Source organism: Mesocricetus auratus, unplaced genomic scaffold, assembly GCF_017639785.1.
Source record: "Mesocricetus auratus isolate SY011 unplaced genomic scaffold, BCM_Maur_2.0 Super-Scaffold_100676, whole genome shotgun sequence".
Classification (NCBI taxonomy): Eukaryota; Metazoa; Chordata; class Mammalia; order Rodentia; family Cricetidae; genus Mesocricetus; species Mesocricetus auratus.
Window position 1 is genome coordinate 96,137,142 of NW_024429266.1, and position 18,137 is coordinate 96,155,278.

At 47.6% G+C, this 18,137-nt stretch overlaps 2 protein-coding genes across 2 annotated transcripts; one reads left to right on the forward strand and one right to left on the reverse strand.

Annotated features, from left to right (window-relative positions):
- Positions 1-2,723: 2,723 nt before the first annotated feature.
- Positions 2,724-16,007, reverse strand: Ndufa7 (NADH:ubiquinone oxidoreductase subunit A7). The gene is made up of 4 exons (XM_005081314.4): positions 15,865-16,007; positions 15,078-15,127; positions 9,927-10,076; positions 2,724-2,927 (listed from the first exon to the last, which is right to left on the reverse strand). The coding sequence occupies exons 1-4, from the start codon at positions 15,913-15,915 to the stop codon at positions 2,837-2,839; spliced, it is 342 nt and encodes a 113-aa protein (XP_005081371.1). The 5' UTR covers positions 15,916-16,007; the 3' UTR covers positions 2,724-2,836.
- Rps28 (ribosomal protein S28) lies at positions 16,003-17,943 on the forward strand. Its single transcript, XM_005081315.4, has 4 exons — positions 16,003-16,137; positions 16,229-16,276; positions 17,661-17,794; positions 17,877-17,943. The coding sequence occupies exons 1-3, from the start codon at positions 16,099-16,101 to the stop codon at positions 17,781-17,783; spliced, it is 210 nt and encodes a 69-aa protein (XP_005081372.1). The 5' UTR covers positions 16,003-16,098; the 3' UTR covers positions 17,784-17,794; positions 17,877-17,943.
- The last annotated feature ends 194 nt before the right edge of the window (positions 17,944-18,137 follow it).

The following is an 18,137-nucleotide window of genomic DNA, read 5'->3' on the forward strand; positions in this document are numbered from 1 at the left end:
ACATGTGGTGAAGGAATGATGGAATGAACAAATGAACGTAGTTACTGGCTTCCAGCCTGAGCTGTCCCATCCACTTAGATTCCATCCAACCTCAGACTTGAGAAACACTTTTTTCTGACATCCTCATCCTTGGGCGGTAGGAGATAGACACGGGATTGGCTGCCATCCAACTTGTATACAGAGGGTACCTCGTCTGTTATCCAGTATGGCTAGTGATTTGGGGATGGTAGTGCATACCAAGCTGGCCTGAAACTGGTGACCCTCCACTTGGCCTCCTAAGTACTGGGGAAAGTCATGTACCACCACACCCACCAGTTCTTCACATGGTTTCCCACAGTTCTACCTTCACAATCTGTGACACTACCTCCCAGCAGGGCTGGGGACAGTCACTGTCACTCACTGGGCAAGTTTCCCAAAATGTAGCCTTCAAGTGGAGAATTTCAAACAAAGGTTCTATTTACCAGTAGATGGCCTGCCTCCCCACTGTAAAACATTAAAGTTATAACTGCTTTTGGTGTGTATTGTCTCGCCGATTTCTAGAGGCAAAGGAAATAACATGCAATGTTGTTCGGATGCAGAGGAAAGCAAACAGGATAACTAGGACTGCCCAGGAGAGGGAGGGGAGGAGGTAGCCGGGCAGACCCTGGATTTGCACAGAGCGATGCAATGTACTTGCAAACTGCCTAGAGTTCACAGCCAGTTCTCAATTAGCCTAAGAGAGTGCTTAGTGCCAAAGATGGCCTCCCAGAACTGCTCAAGAGGTGAAGCCACATGTGGACACTAACTCCTGTAACCTCAGAACGTGGAGGCTGAGGAAGGAGGGCTTCGGTAACTTCAAAAGCAGCCTAGGCTACTTAATAAGTTCCGAGGGTGGAACTCAGTGGTAGAGTGTGCCTAGCATCCACCAACCCCTGCCTCCCATCCCCAGCATCCTATGAGGGTTGAGGATACACACTAGTAATCCCAGCACTGAGGGGCAGAGGCAGGAGGATCTGAAGTCCCAAGGTCACCCTCAAATACACAGACAACTTGAGGTCAGCTTGGGCTACATAAGACCCTGTTTCAAAAGAAAAGAAAAACCAGCCAGGTACAGCAGCACATACTTTTAATCCCAGCACTCAAGCAGAGGCAGGAAGATTAAGGCCAGTGTGGTCTACAGAATGAGTTCCAGGGCAGCCAGGGCCACACAGACAAACTGTCTTGAAAAACTTAAAAGAAAAAAAATGCCTCCAAAGCCAGAGAAACCCTGTCTCGAAAAACCAAAAAAAAAAAAAAAGCTGGGCGGTAGTGGTACACACCTTTAATTTCAGCACTAGGGAGGCAGAGTGGACCTCTGTGAATTTGAGGCCAGCCTGGTCTATGGAGAGTGCCAGGATAGGCTCCAAAGCTACATAGAGAAACCCTGTCTTAAAAACCCCCAAGAAAGAAAGAAAGAGAGATGGAGGGAGGAAAGGAGGAAGGAAGGAAGGAAGGAAGGAAGGAAGGGAGGGAGGGAGGGAGGGAGGGAGGGAGGGAGGGAGGGAGGGAGGGAGGGAGGGAGGGGGAGGGAGAGAGGGAGGAAGGAGAGGGAGAGAGAAAGAGAGAAAGAGAGAAAGAGAGAAAGAGAGAAAGAGAGAAAGAGAGAAAGAGAGAAAGAAAGAAAGAAAGAAAGAAAGAAAGAAAGAAAGAAAGAAAGAAAGAAAGAAAGGAAGGAAGTCAATATGAACAGTCCTTGGTCCAGGATGAACACGAATCATTCTAAACAGTTCCCAGCCCCAGAAAGAACACAGACCTCTTCCCCACACAACTCCTGCATGGAATTTCATCAGAGTCATTAAAATGACACAGAAATTTTGAATGCCACATATTGCCTGGGGCCTCTAGGAGCTCTCTGGCTGCCTTCCCAGTGGCCTCTGACACTGTGATCACTGTTCCTCTCCCTTTGACCTTCTTTCTGAATCTAGCTTGTCCTTTTCCCCCAACCAAGCCCACCATCCTCAGTGAAGGCTAGGGCTGAGGCATCTGCAGCTCCCTCTGAGGCGCTGACACTGGTCAGGGCTGTGACCTCTCTCCCCGTGCTCTCAGCTTCCAGAGGGCTCTTCTCAACTCTATCAGCACCCTTTCTTGTAGCGGCAGAGTTCTGTTTGTCACACTGAGATAGGTTCTCAATCTAAAACCCAAGCTGGCCTCAAACTGGCAATCCTCCTGCCTCAGCCTCCTCAGTACTGTACCACCACACTCAAGTCAGTGTTTTATTCACACATTTTCCATACATCTACCTTCAGGATCCACAGACCTACAGGGTCATTGCACAGGACAGCAATGATATTCACACACTAGCTTACTACATGCAGAGGTTATAGGTACAGATCAACAACACCCACCAAGACCTCATCTTAAAGGGGGGGAGGGGGACTGGCAAGATGGCTCACAAGTAAAGTGCTAGCTGAGTTCCACCCCCAGAACCCACAAATGACATGCAGTGACTCAAACCTGTAACCTACCGCCCCTACAGCAGGATGGGGGGAACAGAGAGCAGCACCGCCCAGAAACTCTTGGGCCAGCTAGCCTGAAGGACACAGCATGGCAAAAACAAAAGACCCTGCCTCGACAAGGAGAAAGGAGAAAACCAATTCCCAGAGTTGTCCTCTCACCTCCATACACGCTGCAGGATGGACTCACACACTCTCCACAGACAATAACAACAGACCAAGTCAATAAATACTGAGAAAAGAGAATGGAGGTAATGTGAGCTCTGTGTATTTGTTATAAATTAGGTCACACTCTCCCCAGGAAATCCAAGGAGGAAAAGCAGTCAGGTGGCCCTGAGGACCGGGCAAAGCAGCTTGGGGCAGTGTCACAGGTATGGCTGGTCTTTGGACAGCTCCCACCTCTTCATTGGAGGAGCAGGCGTCACTGCCTTCTTCTCAGGGGCAGCCACAGCTGAGCTGCAAGAAAAAGACAAACCCAGTTAGAGCCAGGTCTGCAGAGAACACTGGGGAGGGAGCTTTCTGTTTATTAGTTGTTGTTTTCCTTTTCATTTTTTATTGAAAATAATTTTTTCTACACAATATATTCTGATCTGTCTCATCTCCTCCCAGATTCTCTCTACCTCCCCCACCAATCCAACTCCATGCTTTCTTTCTCTATATAAAACTGGCAAAGAAAAACAATCAAATCAAAAGAAAAACACATGTACACACAGATAAAATCCAAGATTGGAAACCATAATACATAGCAAAATACCTGTAAATGCCCAAACAAAGCACTCTGAGACAAAACCTCCAAAAGCGCCACTAAGTTTGTTTTGTGTTGGCCACCTACCCTTGAGTGTAGTTTCCTTGGCAAGCAGCTGTCCACTGGACACAAGCTCTGGGTTAAGAGTGGAGCTCATGTCTACCTCCCCTCCCAGTGCTGGGCCCCCATCTGGCTTGAACCTGTGCATGTTGCCACAGACTCTGTGAGGTCACTGTATGTCATCTGCTGTGTCTGTAAAGCACTGTTTCCCTGGTGTCCTGCATGCCTACTAGCTCTTCCAATCTTCCAGCCTCTCCCCTTCTGCCGTGCCCTGAGCCCTGGGGGAGGGGTGTAATGAAGGCATCCCATACAGGACTCAAAGTTCCACTCTGCACTCTCTGGCTGTGGTCTCTGTATTAGCAATGGGGAAGGACCTTAAGTGCTGCAGTTACTTGATCTTTCTTTTGTTGTTGTTGCTGCTTTGTTTGTCGTGATACGGTTTCTCTGTGTAACAGCCTGGCTGTCTTGGAACTCACTCTGAAGACCAGGCTGCCCTCAAACTCTCAGAAACCCACCTGGTACTTGGCCTTTCTAGCCCTTATTTCCCTCATTTGTAAAGGTGGTCATGCCCACCCTGCCACTAGCACACCGGCTGGGCTTTCTGGATATGCAGTGCAGAGGGAATGTATCTCAGAATGCCCAATCCCTCCCCAGTGAAGTCCCTGAACTGGCAGGGACCATGAAAAGCTTCAGTCCACCTGCCCTGACTGCCAGCCCATAGCCCAGCCTTGAACAGCTGGAATCCTCCCACCCCAGTGGACAAACTCCAGAGCAGGATACTGTGTTAGGTCCCAAAGAAACCTGTGACAATGGCTAACTGAGGTGCCTACTAACATATCAAAGCCCCTCTGGGGCCAGGCTCCCTAGACTCCTCATTTCTCACCCCCACGCTCTCACCCCCCCACCCCACCCCCATCCTAAGCCTCTCCAGCCCCTGAGCTTCACTTCCCTTCTCCCAGCTTTCCTTTCCAACACAACCCAGCCGGTTATGCCAAGCAGTCTCCTGGCTCCACTGGATCTGCCTCCCTCTCTGGTCCAGGTCCCTTCTCTTCTCCTCCTCTCGTGGCCCAGTCTGTTCCGGCCATGTTCTGTTGTACCTTTCCAGATGCCTCTGGCTGCATTCTCCCTCATATCTACATCAAAACCTCCTGACCCATACCTAGGAGCTGTCATGTCTTTACGTTCATTCACTGGGTAATGGTCATCCACTGTTCTCTCTCAGGGAGAAGGTACCACACAAACACTCCATAGCAGGTGTGCACAGCCACAGTACTAGTGACATAAGGCTAGCCCTTGAGGTGCTGGAGCAGAGTATGACATGTAAACAGACAATCCCAGCACTTAAGATCAGACCAGACTGGTCTACAAAGTGAGTTCCAGAACAGCCAAGACTGTTACACAGAGAAACCCTGTCTTGGGGGGAAAAAAAAAACCAGACTGGGCTACATAGAAAGACCTTATCTAAAAATACGAGGGGGAGAGGGTAGTACGTAAGTGACATGCACCTATAGTACCAACTACTTAAAAAGAGTCAAAGCAAACAACTAGATTAGATCCCCTGAGTCCAAGAGTTCAAGGACAACCAAGGCAAAATAGCAATGTGTGTCATTACTACCCAGCTCTTAAAAATATGAAGACTGGGCATGGAGAAAAATGCTATGACTGGACACACCTGTGAGGGGTTTTTCTTAATGAAATCATTTGAAGCGAGAAGACCCACTTCTAACACTTCTAACCTGGATCATTGATGTGGGAAGATAACCCTTTAATCCAGATCTTTAGAGGTGGGACAACCCACCTTTAACGTGCACCACACCTTCTGCTGGCAGCCTGTATGAGGACACGGAAAAGGGAAGCTCTCTCTACCTGCTTGCACTCTCATTAGCAAGTCTGGATTTAGAGCCTACTTCAAGATTCCTACCTATACTGAAGACCAACTGAGACATCCAGCCTCATGGCCTGAACAACTACAGTGTTTATCTTGCATGCCAAAAGCCCTGGGTTCAACCCCCAGCATCACATAAACCAAGTGTAGTAGCACATCCCTGTCAGCATTTGGGAGCTGGAGGTAAGGGAATTATGAATTCAAGTTCTCAGACACATAGTAAATAGAAAGCCAACCTGGACTACATGCAAACTCTGTCTCAAAAAGCAAAAGAAAATAATAAACAGGCTGTTGGCTGGGAGGTGGCTCAGTGGGTAAAAGTGTTTGCTGTGCAAGCCTGACAAACTACATTTGATCCCTAGACCCCACATGAAAAGCTGTGCATGGTGGTATACATCTGTAAGCCAACACTCCTACAAAGTGATGAGAGGCAGAGCCAGCTCATGGGCCAACTAGCCTTGAGCACACAGCACAGCAGGAGACACAAACAAAACCTTGCCTGAACAAGGGAAAAGGAGAGAATCAACTCCCAAAAACTGTCCTCTGACCTCCACACACTCTGTAATGTGTAAACCATTCACCCTATCTCTCTGTCTCCTCTCTTCTTCTCCCCACTCACACACATATACAAGCCACACACAAAGTAAAACCTTTTTGGTTTTGTTTGTTTTGTTTTGTTTTTTGAGACAGGGTTTCTCTGTAGCTGTTTTGTTTTGTTTTTTGAGACAGGGTTTCTCTGTGTAGCTCTGGCTGTCCTGGAACTCTCTCTGTAGACCAGGCTGGCCTCAAACCAGAGTTCTCCGTGCCTCTGTCCCCCAAGGACTGGGATTAAAGGTGTGTGTCAGCACAACTCACAGGCTTACTCGCTGGATTACGGCTGAGAGATGGCTCAGCAGTAATCCAGCTTACTGTCCTTACAGAAGACTCAAGTTCAGTTCCCAACACACGCATGAGGTGGCTCACAAGAACCTGTAACTCTACAGGGAGCTCTGAGGACATATGCCTCCAAGGGGATATGCACTCTTATGCACAGACCTACACCACACGTGTATTAAAAATAATAAAAAATAAATCTTGGGGCTGGAGCTTCTATTCCAGTTCCAAAGGACCAGATGCCCTCTTTTGGTCTCTATAGTTAACAGGCATGCATGGGATGCAAAGATCTATTTGCAGGCAAAACATCTCCTAGGCTAAGTGGCCAGCAGGTCCAGGGATCTACCTATTTCTGCCACCACAATGCTGAGATTACAAATGTTTTTTTTTTTTTTTTAGTTTTTCAAGACAAGGTTTCTCTGTGGCTTTGGAGGCTGAGATTACAAATGTAAATCTTGTAATCATCTTTTCCCCCATAGACTCTAGGCCAAAATCAGGTTCTGCAAGAACTTCACCAACTGAGCCATCATCTCGGCATCTTTTTACAGTAACATGTAAGGCATGTGGGGAGGGGTTCATGTGTGAGCTCGTACACTTGTAGGATCCAGTGCAGGGCAATGAATCCCCTGGAGCTGGAGCTACAAGTTGCAGGCCCATCTACACAGATGCTGAGAACAGAACTGTTCCCTCAAAAGCGTTACAAAATCTTAACCACTGGGTCCTCTCTCCAGACCCCTTTTGTTGGGTCTGTTGGTTTGCTTGCTTGCTTGAGACAGAGTCCTGGTTGGTCTACAACTCAGTATGTACACCAGGCTGGCCTCCAAATTGTAGCCATCTCCAGCCCTGCCTTCTGAGTACGTGATGTAAGATGTGTGCCACTGCATCTGTCCTTAACGCTTCATTCTATTGTTCTGTTCTATGTGCATGGGTACGTCTATGTGTATGGATGTGTCCATGTGCATGGATATGTCTACATGTATAGGTGTGTCTATGTGTATCGGTATGTCTATGTGTATGGGTGTGTCTATGTGTATCAGTATGTCTATGTGTACGGGTGTGTCTATGTGTACGGATATGTCTATGTGTACGGATATGTCTATGTGTACGGATATGTCTATGTGTATGGATGTGTCTATGTGTATAGGTGTGTCTATGTGTATAGGTGTGTCTATGTGTATCAGTATGTCTATGTGTATGGGTGTGTCTATGTGTATGGATGTGTCTATGTGTATGGATGTGTCTATGTGTATAGGTGTGTCTATGTGTATAGGTGTGTCTATGTGTATCAGTATGTCTATGTGTATGGATGTGTCTATGTGTATGGATACGTCTATGTGTATGGATGTGTCTATGTGTATGGATACGTCTATGTGTATGGATGTGTCTATGTGTATGGATACGTCTATGTGTATGGATACGTCTATGTGTATGGATGTGTCTATGTGTATGGATGTGTCTATGTGTATCAGTATGTCTATGTGTATGGGTGTGTCTATGTGTATGGGTGTGTCTATGTGTATGGGTGTGTCTATGTGTATGGATACGTCTATGTGTATAGGTGTGTCTATGTGTATAGGTGTGTCTATGTGTATCAGTATGTCTATGTGTATGGGTGTGTCTATGTGTATGGGTGTGTCTATGTGTATGGGTGTGTCTATGTGTATGGATACGTCTATGTGTATAGGTGTGTCCATGTGTATGGATGTGTCCATGTGTATGGATGTGTCCATGTGTATGGATGTGTCCATGTGTATGGATACATCTATGTGTATCAGTATGTCTATTTGGATGGATGTGTCTATGTGTATGGATACGTCTATGTGTATGGATACGTCTATGTGTATGGATGTGTCTATGTGTATGGATGTGTCCATGTGTATAGGTGTGTCTATGTGTATAGGTGTGTCTATGTGTATCAGTATGTCTATGTGTATGGGTGTGTCTATGTGTATGGATGTGTCTATGTGTATGGATGTGTCTATGTGTATAGGTGTGTCTATGTGTATAGGTGTGTCTATGTGTATCAGTATGTCTATGTGTATGGGTGTGTCTATGTGTATGGATGTGTCTATGTGTATGGATGTGTCTATGTGTATAGGTGTGTCTATGTGTATAGGTGTGTCTATGTGTATCAGTATGTCTATGTGTATGGGTGTGTCCATGTGTATGGATGTGTCCATGTGTATGGATGTGTCCATGTGTATGGATGTGTCTATGTGTATGGATACGTCTATGTGTATAGGTGTGTCTATGTGTATAGGTGTGTCTATGTGTATGGATGTGTCCATGTGTATGGGTGTGTCTATGTGTATGGATGTGTCTATGTGTATGGGTGTGTCTATGTGTATGGATGTGTCTATGTGTATGGGTGTGTCTATGTGTATGGGTGTGTCTATGTGTATGGATGTGTCCATGTGTATGGATGTGTCTATGTGTATGGATACGTCTATGTGTATAGGTGTGTCTATGTGTATAGGTGTGTCTATGTGTATCAGTATGTCTATGTGTATGGGTGTGTCTATGTGTATGGGTGTGTCTATGTGTATGGGTGTGTCTATGTGTATGGATACGTCTATGTGTATAGGTGTGTCCATGTGTATGGATGTGTCCATGTGTATGGATGTGTCCATGTGTATGGGTGTGTCTATGTGTATGGATGTGTCCATGTGTATGGGTGTGTCTATGTGTATGGATGTGTCCATGTGTATGGATACATCTATGTGTATCAGTATGTCTATTTGGATGGATGTGTCTATGTGTATGGATACGTCTATGTGTATGGATACGTCTATGTGTATGGATGTGTCTATGTGTATGGATATGTCTATGTGTATAGGTAATTTGTCTATACTTGCAATGTTTGGTACCTATAGAGCCAGAATTGGGCATTAGATCCCCTGGATCTGGAGTTAAAGTTAAGAGCTGCCATGGGAACCCTACCCATGTCCTCTGCAAGATCAGCAAGTGCTCTTATATACTAAAATATTGCCAATCCTCACGCCTCTTTCTCTGAATCAAAACAAAAATTGATAAATACAGCAGAAGAGGTTGGCTTTATAGACATGAAAGGGCTGAAGGAAGCAGAAGCCAAACAAAGACTGGTCAGTTCAAAGTTACCTTCCTTACAAAGACTAAACCAGAGGGGACTTTTGTATCCTGCCAGCTAAAACTGGTTTGCCAGGGAACTGCTGTGATCTTTCACCTGGTTTCTCAGAAGGCTAGATAAACAGCTAATTTGTAAGTGTCTGTTCTGTCTTAGCCTGCTGGATCTAGTGCAGAAACTCATTCCAGACCATGGCTTTCTATGAACCTTATGAAATACTACTGTCACCCTCATTTAGCACCTGAGAACAAGAACCAAATAGGCTTTTTTTCTCTTGGTTACTTTGGGGTTCTTTTATCATCATAGTTATTTTTGGATTAATTTACTGGGGATGGGGGCATGCCACGGCACATGTGTAGAAGTCAGAAAACAATTTGCAGGCATCAAGTCTCTGCTTCCAGCACATGGACCCAGGCCATCAATCTCAAGTCATCAAGTACCTTACCACTCAGACATCTTACTTGCCTCAGTCTGCCTTTACCTCCCCAACACTGGGATTACAAGCACACTACCAGGCCTTGCTTTTTTTAATGTGGATTCTGGGGATCAAACTCGGGTCTCAGTGCTTACAAGGCAAGGGGCTTACTAAGTGAGCTATATTCTCAGCCCTGGCCTGAACTGATTCTCTTGCTGCAGCCTTCTGAGTGCAGGGATCACATGCCTGTCCGACCACACCTAGCTGATAAAACGGGTTTGTGGGAAGCACCTTTTTCCACCTACAGGGGAGGAAAGGCCAGTGGCAGAAGGGAATGCTGCAGAGTTGTGGGCAGGGCAGACAGAGGTCCTCACCTCTCAGCTGGCTTGCCCGACACCAGGGCCTTCTGTGAAGACATGATGACGGAGGGAGGCACAACTTCCCGGCGGCCATCACGAGTGCAGTAGTAATTGTTGGACAGCTTGTGACTGGGGCCCACAGGGAGCTTAGGAGGTGGCTGGGTCCTGAGGAAAAAGATGCAGGCATTGAAACCTTCAGCAGCTCTCACGCCACAGCTCATTTTCAAGACTGAGAATCGGGACCTACAAAGGCTGTAGGCCAGAGGCTTGTCATACACAGTCACATTACACATGTAGGTCTGGGACAGGAAAGCAAGGAGCAGACACTTATCTCTATGAAAACATCTTCAAAGCCAGGCTGAGGAAGTATGCTTAAGCCCAGCCGCCCTAAGTCTCTCTCTACAGAGGACCCTTCCTGAAGTTTCCAAGACAAGGAGAGCCTAGACATGTTCCCATCCCCCACACAAGACTAAGCTTTGCAGTGGCCTTCCCTCCACCTTCAGGTAGGTGTTCAGGAAATCAGTTCAGAGTGCCAAGCTGTGACCACCCCTTATCCAGCAATCACAGTTCGTAACACCGAGCCACAGCCCCAGATTACTCAACTGAAGTGGCTCTCCCCTCACCCCACCCCCATCCCCCACCCCCAAGACCAGGCTATGGAACTTGTGAGCTCCCTATTATCTCAGGAACCCTTTGAAGAGCCCTATTGGGATAAAGGTTTACTACTCAAAGAACACCTTGCCCTGGGAACCTGTCCAAGTCTCTGCACTTCCTGCCACTGTGTGGTCTGCTGCCAAAATTCCCTGTAGAGGGAAGTGAACGGGTTACATGAAACAAAGCTCAGTCCGGCCTTGGGTTAAACTTTAGGCTTACCAAGAAATCTAAGGCCTTGAAAGGAAACACTGAGCTTCAAACAAAATCGGAATTTCCTGGGACAAAGAGTGGATGATCATAAAAAGTTTGGGGTTTTATTTGTTTATTTGGCCACATGTCAAAAAGTATTTTTCCCTGGCAATTTTAAGTTCTTAAAAATTTGAATGACGCCGGGTGTTGGTGGCACACGGCCTTTAATTCCAGCACTCTGGAGGCAGAGGCAGGCATATTTCTTTGAGTTCGAGAACAGCCTGGTCTACCAAGTAAGTTCCAGGACAGGTTCCAAAACAATACAGAGAAACCCTGTCTCAAAAATCCAAAAAAAACAAAAAAACCATTTTAGTCTTTAAATAAGAAACATGTCACCGAGGGATGGTGGCACACGCCTTTAATCCCAGCTCTCAGGAGGCAGAGGCAGGCGGATCTCTGAGTTCAAGACCAGCCTGGTCTATAAGAGCTACTTCCAGGACAGCCTCCAAAGCCACAGAGAAACCCTGTCTTGGAGAAAAGAAAAAGAGGGAGGGAGGGAGGGAGGGAGGGAGGGAGGGAGGGAGGGAGGGAGGGAGGGAGGGAGGGAGGGAGGGAGGGAGGTCAGTGTACTTGAGAAGTAGAAGAGAATCAGCTCAAGGTCATTTTAGACAATATGAGTTACAGGTCAGCATGGGCTATGTGATACTGTCTCAAAAATAAAAAACAAGGGCTAGCCGGGCGTTGGTGGCGCACACCTTTAATCCCAGCACTCGGGAGGCAGAGGCGGGAGGATCTCTGTGAGTTCGAGACCAGCCTGGTCTACAAGAGCTAGTTCCAGGACAGCCTCCAAAGCCACAGAGAAACCCTGTCTCGAAAAACCAAAAAAAATAAAATAAAATAAAAAACCAACAACAACAAGGGCTACAGAGTGGCTCAGCTTTTAAGAGTGAGTGCTATACAATCTTAAGGAACGCAGTGCAGATCCAGCACACACATAACAAGCAGGGCATCCCACAAATGCCTGTAACTCCAGGGACCCACTGCCTTCTCCTGGCCTCTGCATTCACACAGGCAGTCCCACACACACGCCCAGACACGTACACACATAAATACATCTTTTTTTTCTCTTGAGACAGGGTCTCTGGCTGTCCTGGAATTCTATGTTAACAAAGACTGCTGGCCTCAAATTCTGAGATCCAGACCTAGGATTAAAGGCCTGCACCACTAAGCCTAGCTTAAAATTTCCTGAAGTTAGCCAGGCATGGTGATGCATGCTTTTTATCCCAGTACTCAGAAGGGAGAGACAGGCAAGTTCCAGGATATCCAGGGCTACATAGAGAAACTGTCTCTGTCTCTGTCTCTCTCTCTCTCTCTCTCACACACACACACACACACACACACAAAAGAAAAAAAAGTTTGTTTTTGTTTTTAAGACATAGTTTCTCTGTGTAACAGTCCTAGCTACCATGGAGCTCACTATGTAGACCAGGCTCACCTCAAACTCAGAGATCCTCCTGAGTGACGGAATTAAAGGCATGTGCTACCACCACTCCGCCAAAAACATTCTTTTTCTTTCCAAAAACATTCTTTAAATTAAGTGGAAAAGAAAAAATGAGAGACTAGCTGGGCACTGGGTATAGACTCATTATTCAAATGACCAAGGAGGAGGGGGTGTCTAGAGCTCAAGAGAAGCCTGGCCAAATAACAACTTCCAGGACAGCCTGAGCTGCGACAGTGTGTGGCTGGAGAGATGGCACAATGGTTAGCACTTGTTCTTGCAGAAGACCCAAGAGCAACTCCCAGCTCACAACTGTTCCCAACTCCAGTTCCAGGGTATCCAATGCCTTCTAGCCTCCAGGATATTGCATGCATGTGGTTCACAGACACACAGACACACACACAAAATAATAATTTTTTTTAAAGGAAAACAAAGCAAGATGTGTCTGGCACCTGTGGCGTTCAGAAGAGAGCACGAGATCCTCTGGAAGTAGAGTTACAGATGGCTGTGCGTTGTTACCATGTGGGAATCAAATCGTGGTTTTCTGTTAGAGCAACAGTGCTCTACCCACTGAGCCATGTCAACAGCCCTCTGGCCTTATTCCTTCTGTGGATATTGTCTGGGAGGGGGAAGCGTTGCAGGGAAGTAAATGCAGCATGCACCTTTTTAATGATTTTTTTAAATACTTATTTAATCTATCTATTTGTTTTTTATTTGTTATTGGGGCAGGTCTTTTTATGTTAGCCGGAGCTAGTGTCTGTGATCTCCTGCCTGCCATGTGCTGGGTTGGCTGGGAATGTGTTACAATACCTTCCAGAGGGAGGGTCTTACATTGTAGCCAGTATTACGGCTCATTGTGTAAAGGTGCTTGCAACCACGCCTGACGAACTAAATTCAATCTCCAGGATCCAAATGGAGGAAAAAAGAACAACTCCCACAAGTTTTTCCCTAACCTACACACAAACACACACACACACAAACACACACTCTCACACACACAATAAATGCAGTAATTTTGAAAAGAAAAAATGGCCATTATAGTTATAAAAGAATAAACAGTATTTGAAATTTAAAATTTGCCTGAAGAGAGTGAAAGCTGCTGTACACAGCAAAGTAAAAAGAACCAGTCTAAGGCCAATACCCAAATGAATCACTAGAGGGCGCCCTTATCCTAAAGAAGATGCTAATTCTTGGCCTGTAATTCCCTAGAGGATTGAGTTCAAGGATACCTGGGCTATTTAAGTGTGTTTGTTCCAAGTCAACCAGGACTCTTTTTTTTTTTTTTTTGGTTTTTCGAGACAGGGTTTCTCTGTGGCTTTGGAGGCTGTCCTGGAACTCGCTTGGTAGTCCAGGCTGGTCTCGAACTCATAGAGATCCGCCCACCTCTGCCTCCCGAGTGCTGGGATTAAAGGCGTGCGCCACCACCGCCCGGCTGTCAACCAGGACTCTTAAGACCCTGCCTCTGGACAGGAATACTAACACATTCCCAGCATATGGCAGGCAGGAGATCAGAGTTAGAGACTAGCTCGGGCTAACATATAAAGGCCTGTCTCAATAAAACATACATACATACATACATACATACATACATAATTAGATAAATGAATGAATGAATAAATAAATGAATAAAGTGGGAAGGTGCATGCTGCATTTACTTCCCTGCAACACTTCCCCCTCCCAGACAATATCCACAGAAGGAATAAGGCCAGAGGGCTGTTGACATGGCTCAGTGGGTAGAGCACTGTTGCTCTAACAGAAAACCACGATTTGATTCCCACATGGTAACAACGCACAGCCATCTGTAACTCTACTTCCAGAGGATCTCGTGCTCTCTTCTCAACGCCACAGGTACCAGGCACACACGATACACATACACTCATACAGGCACAACATTTACACATGCAGACACAGACACGCGCACACACATCTAAAACTATTTTTAAGAAAAAAGGATGAGTAAGGATTTAAGCTGTAACCCAGTTGATAAAGTGTTTAGCATGCATGACACTGTTCCCAGCACCACATAACCCTGGTATGGTGGTACACTCCTGGAACTCCTGCACTTGAGGCAGAAGCAGGATCAGTGTCAGGGTACACTCTGGGCTACATGACAAGTTTGGGGCCAGGTTGAGTGCTCCCCTAGGCTTCTGCTGAGTTTTCACAGAGGGGCTCATTCTGAACCCAGCAAAGTGAGGTGTGGTCCTGCCAGTGCTAAAGCCACCAACTCCACAAACCGAGAATTTTCTTGTTTACTCCGGCATCCAAAAGTCTGAGCACATGACAAAGACTCCTCGATACATAAATGTATTCAAAACTCAAGGCAGGTCCCTAAGGGACTTGAAGCAGTAACGGTCTGCCTGGATCTCATTTCCCCTCAGCAGCAGCTTGAGAATGTAACGTTTAAAGTGTAGAGTCACAACGAAGACTGCAAATCTACCCCGAGATACCAACAAATAATGCAATCTACCGCCTAACTATTACAAGGCAATCCAATGAAGTTAAGAGTAAATCTCTGCTTCCACAGCCGGACAAGAAGGATGTCTGCCTAATGTTCCAAGGAAAGTTCAGGAGTAACAAACTTGAGGTCGGGTTTTCTTTTTGTTCTGTTTTGTTTGTTCTCTTCATTTGTTTGTTTTTCAGACAGGGTCTCACCATGTAAATCAAGTAGGCCTCGAGTTGACGGTAATCAGCCTGCCTCTGTCTCCTCAGTGCTGAGACTAGAGGTTGTACCACCATGACCAGCCTCGGAGTTAGCTTTGGTGGAAGAACGACAGGATGAATTGGGGGGAAGGGGGTGAGGCTGGCAGTAGGCAGGGCCTGCTCACCGCTTGGCGATCTCCTGGTAGCGCAGCTGCAGCTTCGCCTGCAGGTCTTGCTGTGGGGGGAGGAGGACAGGAGAGGTCAGACTGGTACGAACCCCAGGACTGGGTTAGTGCGCGGGGGCGTCTAGTCGGGAAGAAGACAGCCGGGGGGGGGGCAGCGGCTTATACAACTTTACTGCTACGTTTTCGAGCCTTTCCAAGGACCGAACTTTTAAGAGCCTCCCTCTTTCTCCCTTTATCCTCTTTGGATATGGGTCAGCATGCTAAACATGCTTGCCCTAACACGGACATTCTTACTTTCCCACACACGTGAACAGTTGCTTGCTGACCGGTGCTGGCATATTCCTCCCTTCTCGAACCCTAACTTAAAAGGCACAGCTACCTCCCTCCCTCTCGTCCGTCTCCAACCGCCTATCTCCGGGGAGCTGACAAAAGCTACAGCTACCCTGACCTCTCCGTTTCCTTCCGAAACCTCAAAAAAAAACTCGCCCTCGACTCTCCTCAACAGGAGAAAGCTACGGCCACAAGACTCCAAGCTCAGACGCGGGGACGAGGAGACTCCCGGGCTGAGAGAGCAGGGCGGGAGAGGAGGAGGGCAGGAGGAAGCTAAAGCCCGGCAATCCAAAGCCAAGGTGTGGGTGGGGACGAGGGAATCCCGGGACGCCTGCCCAAACGTTCAGGAGTCACAAACGGAGGGATCCTGCACTCCCCACTGATGTCGAGCGGGAGAGGACTCGGGGCAGCGCAGAGCCCAACTCCTGCCCGGCGCCAAGCGGACCGGAACACGCACCCCAGACGCCCAGTTCCGCAGCTTCTGGATGATGCGAGTGGCAGACGCCATGTTGTTGCTTCCGCTCCGAAGGACGTCGGCGACGACTGTGCCCCCGAGGGCTGCTGGGTAGCGCGTGCGGCCTCGCGAGAGCGGGGAGGTGGGCGGGGGAGGGAGAGCGGGGCGTGGTCACGAGCGCGCTATAAAAGCGTTCCGCTGCTCACGTGACTCCTCTCCGGCCAGATCGCCGCCATCATGGACACGAGTCGCGTGCAGCCCATCAAGCTGGCTAGGGTGAGGCGACTTGCGGGCGTTTAGAAGCCTGGGTGAAGGAGAAGGAAGGAAGCTGGGCCTGTCGGGTCTAACTGTCCGTTCTCTCCCGCAGGTAACCAAAGTGCTGGGCAGGACCGGCTCGCAGGGACAGTGCACGCAGGTGAGCGGATGGGGACACCCGGGCGACTTCCTGGGGTCTGAGCCCTCCTGAATACCCAGCTTACTACTGGATTTGGTGGCCTCCGATCCAAGCTGCTAGTGGCAGAACTTGGTAGCTGTTTCGGCAAAGCGCGTGGTGGGGACCTTGTGAATTCCATGGCAGGCGGGGCACAAACACGCCAGGCAGACGCAGCTTAGTGAGAAGTTTTATTAGAAAGGGAAGAGAAAAAAGAGGACAGAGGAGAAAAGGGAGGCAGGAAAAGCCCTGCCTGCCCCAGGGGGACCGCAGGAAAGGGTGTAAGTGGGCAAGGGGTCCTTTGCACCTACGTGCAGACTCCGCTGGAACCCTGGACTGACCAGGGCACTGAAGGCATTCTGCTAGGGGCAGGCAAGCATGCCTGAATCCTTAGACTAGTCAACCTGGATATCTTAGTGAGAATGTCTTTGAAAATTGTATTTTTTTAAAAGACTGAAATGTCAGGAGTCTAAAACAGGAAGATCCCTGGGAGTTCCAGGATGAGTGAGATCTGGTTCCGAAAAAATTGGGGGCACATTTGGTAGAGCACTTGCCTAGCATGCAGGGTTTGGGTTCCCTGCACCACATAAACCAAGAATGGTGGGGTGTGTCTTATGTCATTAGGAGGCCAGCCTGGGCTAATGATTCCCTGATTGCTCTCCTGGGGAAAGAAAAGATCTGGTTTATACCTATGTTTCCATCGTAACTTACTGAAGAAACTAAAGTAGCTGGATTGCCTATTTCTGGGCCAGCCTAGCATAGTCTAAGTGGGAGGCCCAGGGATATAATCCAAAACACTGGAGGTGGGGAAGGGGTTTGTTGGAGTGGTGGTGTAATTCCAGAAGGATCACGGGTTCAAGGTCAGGCTAGGGTACAGAGTTGAGACCCTGACTGAGAGACAAAAAATTAGGTATGCTATTGCACACTTGTGATCTTAGGAATTGGAGTAGAAGCGGGCATTCAAGGCCAATCTGAGAAAACGCCTGTTAGAGAAGCAAAAAGGCACACCACTTTGGTGTTCTAGGGTCACCCGGGATCACAGACCTTCCAGCAATCCGGATGTACCGCTTCTTAAGTTCTGATGTAAGCCCTTTAACTGTCCCAGGTTCCTGTCGAGGGTTCCACTTTATGTCTCTACCACTTGATAGAGTGTCCAGAAAATAAACGGGGGTCGAGATTCCCCCCTGGAACTGAAGTTATAAGCTGTTAGCCAGCAGTGTGCCTGCTGGGAAATGAAGCTACATGTTCGTAAAACTGCTGAACCAACTCACTTGCCCCAAACAGATATCTCTACGTGATCCTTGGGTCCCTGTCACCTTTCCTCCCCACTAGCAAGCAGCAGCACCTAACTCTTCTAATGGGTCCATAGGTGCGTGTGGAATTTATGGATGACACCAGCCGTTCCATCATTCGAAACGTCAAAGGCCCTGTTCGAGAAGGTGATGTGCTCACCCTATTGGAGTCAGAAAGAGAGGCTCGGAGATTACGCTGACCTTGCTGCTGGTGGGTACATGGCCCCCTTGGGAAGGACTGCCACTTGCTGGGAGGTGAGGAAAGGTTATCTAATGTTTGCTTCTGTTTACAGGGTCCTGGATATCCACCACTTGGCCCATGATGACATGCAACTATTGAATAAAGCATTTGTATTTTAACTATTGTCTGGGTAGGTTTTTTTTCCTGCTCCTCTGGTAGCTGAGGCTGGCCTAGAACTTGGAATCCTTCTGGATGGAGTTTCTCTGGGCAGCGTCTTTGCTTTATAGCCTCAGTGATCATTTACTCTTTGTATACTCTATCCTTTCATACATGTATCTTGCACTTAAGATAGGGTGTGTGTGTGTCCTACCAC

What these genes read in the sequence shown, in the direction of transcription:
- Rps28 (XM_005081315.4), top strand. Translation starts at nt 16,099, where the DNA reads ATGGACACGAGTCGCGTGCAGCCCATCAAGCTGGCTAGG. An exon ending in AGCCCATCAAGCTGGCTAGG is followed by an intron (nt 16,138 to 16,228) that starts GTGAGGCGACTT and finishes TCTCTCCCGCAG; the next exon opens with GTAACCAAAGTGCTGGGCAG. An exon ending in CGCAGGGACAGTGCACGCAG is followed by an intron (nt 16,277 to 17,660) that starts GTGAGCGGATGG and finishes ATGGGTCCATAG; the next exon opens with GTGCGTGTGGAATTTATGGA.
- Ndufa7 (XM_005081314.4), bottom strand. Translation starts at nt 15,915, where the DNA reads ATGGCGTCTGCCACTCGCATCATCCAGAAGCTGCGGAACTGGGCGTCT. An exon ending in TGCGGAACTGGGCGTCTGGG is followed by an intron (nt 15,128 to 15,864) that starts GTGCGTGTTCCG and finishes CTCCCCCCACAG; the next exon opens with CAAGACCTGCAGGCGAAGCT. An exon ending in TACCAGGAGATCGCCAAGCG is followed by an intron (nt 10,077 to 15,077) that starts GTGAGCAGGCCC and finishes CTTTTTCCTCAG; the next exon opens with GACCCAGCCACCTCCTAAGC.